We start from the raw sequence: 9,556 nt of genomic DNA, 5'->3' as shown, positions 1-9,556 counted from the left end.
TTATCCAGTGCCTGCAGGACAAAATCCAACTTTTTGATTACATGTGGAATTTCAATTTCTGCTATAAACAAGCTGGGTATTTTATATTTTATTTTATTTATTTTGGCGTTTGAGGGGGAGGGGAGACCTCTGTGTGATTGATGTCAGAGCAACGATCAATATGCGTGCTGTTGTCGCTGGAAGTATATACTCGAGTGCCCTGCGACAGCCTGGTGATGCCACATCCAAAACGCCAAAACCATCATCAAGTTCAGCAGGATGCTGATGGTCCTCACAGCCAGCAGCACCGGTTGAAGAGATGGCATGGGCCGGGCGCTGGAGCATGGCAGTGGAGGGTGAACCATTCCTCCCACCCGCACTGGGACCCTCCCCTGCCACCGGGACACTGGGGGGTGAAAGGGAAGGTGCCTGCAGGGACGACAGGCGGATGGCTGGCAAAGCACGTGTGTGCTTTCTGGGACCACCCGTCCTGCAGGAGAACAGGAACGCCCCGTGAGCGCCCTTGGGAATTGCCACTTGCTGGTGAAGCTGGGCCACCAGCTCACGCAGGACACCAACCCTCCAGCCCATCTGTTTGGTGAGAAGAACCCAACCTGCTTAGGGACCTTTCTGACATTGCCCAGCTGGGTCTTGAAGCAAGCAAGCATCAGACGGTGCCACCATCTGAACTCTGGCTTTTGACATAACCCCTTGAGGAGATAAACTCCAGCACGGGCTGAAGCTGAAGCTGAAGTGCCATGGAGCCTTGCAGGAGCTGAGCACACCGTGTGGTGGCACAACTCATGGCGTGCCAACCCTGCCTGCCGGCGTGCTGTGTGAACGAGCAGTCTGCTGAGAGGAACAAAACCGTGTACCCATGCGCCCTACCTGGTCCCGTGCTCCCCAGCCTCACCTTGGATGCTCGCTTCCCAAGGCACGGTGTGGTGGCTGGCAGGAGGAGCCGGGGAGGATGCTCTGTGCAGCAGGGGCAGCCCCGAGGCTGCCAGGGCAGAAGCAGAGGAATTTGGGTGCGAAAGGAAACGGGAAGTTCTCTGCCACCTGAATCTATGTTGTGGGAAAGGAGCAGCCCTACCTGCCTGAGATAAAGCGAATGAATAAACAAATAAAAACCTGTTTGTGCCCAATATATTGTAAGAATCGTTTGAGGACGGCTTTATCTGCGTGAGAGCATAACCATGATTAAACACGCCAAGGTCAGAGAAAACAAAGGTGAATTGCTGAAGAAACACCAAGTTGTGCAGGCAGGACCAGAACCCTGCAGCACCGCAGGGCGCAGCGGCGCAGCCCTTCAGCACGCTGCAGCGAGGGCTTTGATTTTCCCTCCAGCGGAACCAGGAGCATCGCCGCCTCCCCCGGGGAAGCCCGGCCAGCCTTGCTCCTCACCCCCAGCCTCCAACACCCCCTCACGGCGGCTCCCGGTGCCCAGGGGCTGGCTGCGGGCAGGGCGAGCCCCGCACCGGGGGCGCCTCCGTGCCGGGGGGCTCCGCGCCGTGCGCCAGGGGTCGCCCCGGGAGCGGCGCCGCCGCCGCCTCCCCGCACTTGTTGCTGCCCCCCGCGCTGTGGCGTGGGGCACGCAGCGCTGACGTCACCGCTGGCGTCATCAGCGCGGCCGGTGTTTATTTATTTATTTTTTTCCCCATTCATTTCTCTGCATTTCTTTAATCCTCCCCCCCGGCCCGCTGTTTGGCTGCGGGGGGGGGGCCGGGGCTGCCTCGCTCCCCCCCCCCCCAATCCCCATCCCCATCCCCGGGGTCTGTGGGTGCGGGGGGGCCGCGGCGAAACTTTCCAGCCCCCAGCCCCGGGGATGGGGACAGGGAATGGGGATGGGGACGGGGATGCGCAGAGCCCCCCCCCCCTCCCCTCCGGGTGCTTCTTGTAGTGCTCGCCCCTGGCGCACCCGCGCATGCATATTGATGCGTTTATATAATCGATAACCCACTTCCCCCCTTCCCCGGGAAAAACGAAAAAAAAACAAAAATCAAACAAAACACAAAAAAACAGAGAAAAAAGGCACAGGGCACCCCCCTCCCGGGGCTGTCCCGCACCGGGGGTCCGGGGGGCTCGGCGCTGGGTGCGGGGCCGAGCAGCGCCCCTGGTGCCGCAGGAAACGAGCTGTATAGAGACATATACGCGCAGGTCCTGGCAGCTCCGCAGCGCGCCCGCCCGCCCTCCGGGCCCCCCAAAAATCCCCGTGCGCCCCTCCCGGCCCCGCCGCCCCCCCGCCGGCCCCGCGCCGCCCCCCCGCGCCCCGCCGGCGCCCCCGGGCAATTTTGCGGGGCCGGGGCCGGGGCCGGGGCCGGGGCGTGCGGCGCGGGGCGGGGGGGGCGGCGGCGGGGCCGTGCGGGGCTGGGGAGGGGGCGGCGGGGCGGGGGGCGCTCGGGGCGGGGGCGCGGCGGGGCCGGGCGGCGGGGGGGCGGCGGCGGGGCGGGGAGGGGAGGGCGGCGGCGGGGGGCGGCGGGCGGCGGGGCCGGCTTCGCCCTGCCAGGACCCGGCGGGCTCCATTCACGCCAACAAGTTTGGGAGAATGTTGAGTTCAATCACGCCGGAGCCGCGATGGAGCGCAGCGCACTGCAGGTACCGCGCCGCACCGACACCGACACCGCCGCCGCGCAGCACCGCGCCCCCTCCCCTCCCCTCCCCTCCCCTCCCCGCTCCCCTCCCTCTCTCCCTCCCTCCCCGCTCCCCTCCCTCCCTCCCTCCCTCCCTCCCTCCGCTGCTCGCTCCCTCCCTCCCTCCCTGCTCGCCCGCCCGCTCCCTCCCTCCCTCCCTCCCTCCTCCGCCGCCCCCCCCGCCCTGCCCTGCGCGGCGCTGCGCGGCGCGGAGCCGGCGCTGATGCCGCCGCCGTGTTGTTGTTCCCCGCAGTGGGTCGGCGCCCCGTGCGGCTCGCACGGCCCCTACGTCTTCTACCGGGCGTTCCGCTTCCAGCGCCGCGGCGGCGGCGGCCGGGCGCGGGTCCTCTCCCTCGGCGACTTCTTCTTCGTGCGGTGCCGCGCGGAGGAGCCCGCCTGCATCGCGGAGCTGCAGCTGCTCTGGGAGGAGCGCACCAGCCGGCAACTTCTCTCCAGCGCCAAACTTTATTTTCTCCCCGAGGACACCCCCCAGGGCAGGACCAGTGACCATGGCGAGGTGGTAAACGCAGCTCCGGCCCCCTACCTGCCCCCTGCCCCTTACCCCTGCCCCCCACCCCGCACCGCGCCCCCCTCCCCGTCCCCGTCCCCGTGCCCTCCCCGTCCCCACCTGCGTGCCCGGGCTCGGTCCCCCCCGCGCGTCCCCGCTGCCCGCGCCGTCGGGGCGCTCCGCTGCGCGCTGCCCGGGACCTCGGCCGGGGGGCGAGGGGAGGGAGGAAATTACGAAATGGAGGCCGGGGGAGATGAAAAGGCAGCGGGCGAGGGCAGCGCGGACAGGTAGGGGCGCGGGGGGCTCCGCGCAGCCCCCCAAAAAGCCGCCGCCGAGCCGCGCACACCCGGGCTGGGGCCGCGCAGGTTGCGCCCCCCCCCGCGCCCCGGCCCCGGGGTCCCGCGTGGGAACCGGCCCCGGGGGGGCCCACGGGTGTCTTTGGGGCGAGGGGGGAGCCAGCCGGGAGCCGGCGGGGTGACAGCGAGCCGGGGATGCTCGGGACCTGCCGCGCTCCCAAAGTGTGCTGCCCGCGGCCGGGTGCGTGCGCCCGAAACGCCGGCGGTATCGGGAGGGGGGGTGGGGAGAGGGACACAAATCATTTTAATACGCCGTAATGATGGGCTCATGTTACCGGGGTAGGAACATCAGAGAAAATTAATCCTGCCATTACGAGCAGAACGCCGCTCCGGTGCGAGAGCTCTCAGCTGCGCGCACCTTCCTAATAATGTGCTGGATTTTATTTATTTTTACACGCAAACACCGCTAGTAATTAGCCGCGCGATTATCCTGGTGCGTTTCACTGGGGCTTTAACTGATGTCATTCCGCATTATTCAACCATATGAAAACAATTTTCAATTAAGATAATGGCACTCCTTGAAATTATGCAAATGCTCGTCGTATTGTGTAGAATAATTATGACAAATGTAAAGCAGGTAAAAAGTTTCCTAATGCAGTTGTGTTTTACACCCCGGTGATGTCATTTCCCCTCTGGCCTAAGTTAGTCATTCATTAGCAGAGTAGCAGCAGCAGCAGCAGCAGCAGCAACAGCAACAGCTCTGAGTGATACTTCTCTGGCAGGGAGCCTACAGAAACCGGCACTGAGAGCCAGGGCCTAGAGAGGGCAACATAACACTCCCATTAAGACATGTACTTTGTTTTCACTTACTCCATTAACTTGTTTATAGACACCGGAACGATTTTTAGCATTGATTTTTAATAGTTCTCCGAGATGCGACTCCCGCTCAGCGGCGCGCAGCCGCCAGACAAAGGCCGGTGCCGGCTGGCGCCGCGCGGGGGGCGGCCGGGGGGCGGCCGCAGCCCCCGTCTGGGTGCCGTACCCGGGGCTCGGCTGCTCCCCTGTGAGGGGACCCACGCTGCTCCCAGCAATTCACGGGCATCGGGCACCTCTGCTCGGCAAATAGCGCCGGTGGGCTGAAACGCCTGGTGCTGTCGGTAGTAGGGCTGTGGGTGCTGTCCGGCCGCGGTGTCGGAGGCTCCTGCTGGTGTCAAAGGGCAGTGTTGGCACTCGCCGCGGATAAAAGCCTCCATCGGGGAGCAGCTGGTCGGATGGCAGGCCCGGGTCGAGCCCACCGGAGGTTTGGGCACGGTGGCTGGCGGCTCTCTGCGCTAGCGTCGTGGTTAATAGAGGCAGCGCGCCGCCGGCTTTTTTGTAAGAGCAGCACTGAGACGATGACGATACCCAGCCAGTGGCTGCGAGGAGGGAGGGAGAGTGAGCGAGGAAGTATGTAACGCTGCTGCTACTCAGAAATCTCTGATGGCGTATTTTATCTGATTGCCAAATGTTTGAGCTAATCAGCAGTAAGTGTAAATACAAGTCTTTTTATAGCCGGCTGGATTCATCACCCAGACTTCAATACATAACCCACAGCGCCGCTGAAGCCGGACATTGCCACGAGCCCAGACCCAGGCTGCTGAGGGGCCGGAGCTGTGTGCCCCCCGCTGCCACTCCGGCGGGGACGGTGCCGGGCTGAGGACGGGGGTCTCGCCGTGTGAGGGACAGCGACGCCGTCCTGGGGGCGGTGTTGGGTGCACCAGAAGAGTTTTGTTCTGCCCTGCTGAAAACTTTGCCTCTGCTTTTGAAGCAGCGGGGCCCAGGAGCTGCAGCAGGTGTGGTGCTGAGGGGCATGAAGTGGGAAGGCCCTGTGGGGATGAAGAGCTCGCCCCCTGCCCCCGGGAGGGCCTCGGTGGGACCTGCGCTGAGACGAAGGCGCCGGCTGCGCATGGCTCGTGCAGGAGGGGCGAGCCCCTCATGTGGGCTCAGAGGAGGACATTTGGGGGCTGCTGGGCCCCGAGGGGGTGGCTGTGGGGTTGTGCTGCCGCAGAAAGCCCCTGCCCAGCCCCTTGCCCAGTGCCTGGGACCTGCCAGGCTGGGGGCAGGGGCTGGCTGTGGCCTCCCAGCCCTGGGCAAGGCCTCCTTGGGCTCGGACCCTCCTCTGCTCCGAGGGGTAGCGCAGGGCTGTGAAGGGGCTGACCCTGGCAGAAGCAGTTCCAGAGCAATGTGCTTGTTAGTGCCTGGTATTTTCACGTTTTTAGAGGTGTTGGCATTAATTAGGCTGGGCTTAAAAATAGGTATCAAAGCCGGTGCTCATTAAATCCAGGGGCGGTTTGTGATGCGGCATGTACGATTCCTAAAAAGCCCCAAACAAGCGACTGATTTTATTTCGCATGGTCTGGCGTTCTGTGCATCGCCCCACATCGTCGTAAACGTTGTTTCCACTTAGGCTGGACCGTCAGTAGGAATCTGCTTTTGGTTCATTCATCAGGATCTAAGTTTACTACGCACTCATGTTGATTTCATCTGCTCTCCCAAACTGGGGATCTGATGCAATGCTTTTCGCCTTGCAAATAATCCTTACTCATGCAAGTAATTTACATGAGTAAGCATTGCTCATACAGAGGAGAGGAGAGAGCTAGTTTCCTGTAATTATTTCCCTAGCAGTATTTTGCATTTTCAGACTAATTGAAAAAAAAAAAAAAAAAAGTCATCACTCTATAAATGTATGTCATTTATAATTGCAGAGATTCTTCCAGAAAGCTCAGGCGTGCAGCGGGCTCCTTCTCTGACGCTTTGGGGACAGATGCCAGCAGCGTCCCTCGAGGGGCCTGGCTGGCGGCCGGGGTCTGCGTGCGCGAGGAGCGCGGCTCGTTGCCACCCCCGGGCACGTGCTGCTCCCTCCGTGCGGCGAGGGGTTTGTGCCACGCTCAGGATCCTGTAACACGCTCACTTGAAACATGCACGGCCCCGCTTTGGTCTCCGCGGTGCGTGCCTTATGCTCGTATCTGTCAACACGGGCAATGGCAACACGTTTCGAACACGCAGATTGCGATTATTAAAGGGTGCTTCAAAAATCACGCTAATAGCATCAATCTCCACCGTGCACTTGCTCAGATTAACTCAGCTTTGGAAATCGGGCGCACCGTAATAGCGGTGTTAGAGAAATGGCATTTGTCATCAAATATCATGGTTTTGGTAATTGCGTATCCACTCTGTATATTTTTATCTCTCTCGCCACCAGTAGCATATGCTGGCAAAGGAAGAAGAGGGCAGGGATATTACTCAGAGAAGCCACATGTTGCTAGCCATTAGCCAGCAATCTGGCGCGTCTGGTCACTCATGGCAGATCCCTTTTTTTTTTTTTTTTTTTTCTCTTCACATTTTTGCATTTCTCCCGTTTCCCTCCCTTTCCCCGTGCATTCAGACTGTGAAAATACACCCACTGCTCTCCGGAGTTGCTGTTCCCAGTCTGATCAGTGGCACTAAACATTAAACTCTTGTCTTTGGAGAATAATAGGCTTCACATGGTACACCCTCAAGCATGTTGAGATACTGTGCAGGCTGGAAAATAAAAAAGTTCTAATTGTGTCTTTTAAATAAGCATAGGAGTGAATTAATTAGACTATATTTTGTCTTTAGTTGCTTAGTTACACAATAGTATTCCTAAGCACAAGTAAGATAAATTGGCTCTTTTTGTGCTGCTTGTCCCTTAATCATAATTACTGTATTGCTCAGGAGAGTAACACATACATAGATTTTGCATTTTTAATAATATTCAAACAATATGCGTGTGATATAGAAAGTATCTTCTGATTCACGCTCCTATATGCTTTTATTCAGGAAGAAGTTCTACTGTTATGGGAGCAATATTTGCATTAGTTGCTCAGAGATGTAGTTCTGGGAAATACATAATTGAAATATTCTTGCAATGCTTGTTCTGGCCCTTTCATTCGCATTCAAAATAACAATGCCTTAAGTCTCAGAACAGTCATCCACTCTTGATTTAAGAGCTTTTTTTTCTTTGTGTGTGTGTGTGTGTGTGTGCAGTGTGGGTTCACGCCCAGATTTAACCCTGCAGAGGCCAGACGCTTGCGTGATTCATGGTGTCATATCAAGTTGAGCTTTTTATTTTGTAGCTAAAAAGCAGTCAGAAGGTCAGATGAACATCAGCATTTTATGGCATCAATCCAATGACCTTAGTGCTTGGCAGGCAGCCATGTTTCTACGTGAAGGTGCCAGGGTAATATAGATAATAAAATAGTTTGTTTTCATTTTCTAGATATTTCAATCTTCCTTTGCAAACTGCGGCCTCGGTTTTGGGGGGGGAGGCCGGGGGTGCTCCTGGGGTCCGAAACTTTGATTTCTTTCTGGGTTGTTGGATGTTAGCTGCTAATGATGGGCAGATTGATACAGATACTGAACAATGGAAGATTCTGGCAAGAAACCCACTAGACATGCTCAGTGGATGTATGTGAAAATTGGCTCCATTGTTCTGCTGTATGAAAAGCAAGTAAATTATTTACAGATATTTGCTAATTAAAGCACATATTGTTTTACTAGCACAATAGAACACAATATAACAAAAGACAAAAGAATAAGCTTGCATAATTTAAACCTGCTAATGCAATGTACTCCTTGTTAAGAAAAATATAATTATGTAATCTACAAGGAAAGCTCTTCGTACTGTAACTGTAGTAGGCAAAATTGGGAATGAATTGCTTGTGAACTTGCCTAAACTAAAACAACTCTTCTGAGATCTGTGAACAATCTGATGGGAAAACACTTTGACTGAAGCTTATTCTCGCTTTGGTCAGAACTTCTATCTGCAGTGACAGATAGAAATTCAGTTTGAACCTCGGCTCAGGAGCAGGAGGAAAAAAAAGAAAAGAAGTGGAGAAGGAGGCTGGCAGTAGAAATGTCAGATCTGGCTGCTTGCAGCCGTCCCTCTGAGGGCTCCATCTCCATCCAGTTGGTGGTCCAGATGGACCAGTGTCCCACAAGGTATCCTACAACAGCGCGGTGCTGCCCTGCCCCGGGATGCACTGCACGCCTCGCTTTGGAAGGATTGAGTTACGTAGAAATAGCTGTGTACAAACACAAAGGGAATTACGACCTCAGGGGCTTCACCTGCGTCCTTAATTTTGCTGTCTCCTATTTGGTCTCAGACGCTGGCGGATGGGGAGAACTTGTTGGGACTCAGTGTTCACCGTCAGCGTGAGCTTCAGCAGGGCCTAGCACAGTCTGGGGAAGTAGTGCAGGAGGCTGGGGAAATACCTGTCACCTGAATTTAACGAGATCATTATAGCCCTTTAAAGTAATTAGAGAAGGATTAACAGATGAAAGTTTCTGCCTTGGCCTCTTTCAAATTCTCCCGTGTGCCCGGTGAATTCCTGGGCTGTGCACGTTTCCCTTTTCAAGGCTTTCCCTGGGGTTCGTGGGTGCAGAGCAGTGGTCACCCTGGGTCCCTTCACGCTGGTACCTTCTAGGCTGCCAGCCCCACTCCCCACATCCTGCAGGATGCCTCCATCCATCCTGGGCAAGGGCCGTGCATGGATACTCATCACTGTGTGAGGCACCCAAAGCAGGGGAAGGAGGAGGAAGAAAGTTTCACCTGCCCGTGCCACATGTGGGAGCCTCCTGTGAGGCTTGCTGTGACTCTGTGATCCCATCTGCAGAATGGGAGCAGCAGTTCCCGCCTGGCAGAGAACACAGTACCGGGTGCCTGGGCTGAGAGCTGCATTGTTGTGCAAATTATGCGAAGGGCATTTTCACCTAAATTGTGGAAAGCTAAAAAATACATGGGATATATTACAAGGAAAAAAAAAAAAAAAGCCCTGAATAATAGGGGACTTTATGTCCCAGTGAAATATGCAGTTGTAATATCTGTGGTGAATACAGTCCGTAAGAGTCACAATGTATTTTTTGCTCCTGTGGATGAATGTGTTTTCATCGGCAGTGTACTGGGTTGTAAAATATGCATCTTCAGCTATCCGCTGTCCTAAAGGTTTCAGTAAAAAGGCTGAAGGTGTTTTCTAATGCAAGTCAGACTGATCAGATAAATGACACGAGGTGTCTCCTATAATTACTGGTAAGAGTTTTTACAGTGCATCTCCCCTTTCTCTCCATATATTTGATGTTAGGAG

General features: G+C 56.5%; 1 protein-coding gene across 2 annotated transcripts in view; it reads left to right on the top strand.

Annotated features, from left to right (window-relative positions):
- Positions 1-2,495: 2,495 nt before the first annotated feature.
- The window catches only part of ARID5B (AT-rich interaction domain 5B), a 106,801-nt gene continuing 99,740 nt past the window's right edge, over positions 2,496-9,556 (top strand). The window contains exons 1-2 of one of the 2 annotated variants that reach the window (XM_082765473.1): positions 2,496-2,574; positions 2,863-3,126. In XM_082765473.1, the coding sequence (XP_082621599.1) occupies positions 2,554-2,574; positions 2,863-3,126 (285 nt within the window). In that variant the 5' untranslated portion in view covers positions 2,496-2,553. Of the gene's footprint in view, positions 2,575-2,769; positions 3,127-9,556 lie in introns of those variants that run through there. The other variant, XM_082765472.1, reaches the window with a different exon arrangement.

This window comes from Aythya marila (genome assembly GCF_965140915.1).
Source record: "Aythya marila genome assembly, chromosome: 7".
NCBI classification, from domain to species: Eukaryota; Metazoa; Chordata; class Aves; order Anseriformes; family Anatidae; genus Aythya; species Aythya marila.
This window is presented reverse-complemented; position numbering and strand designations above follow the sequence as displayed.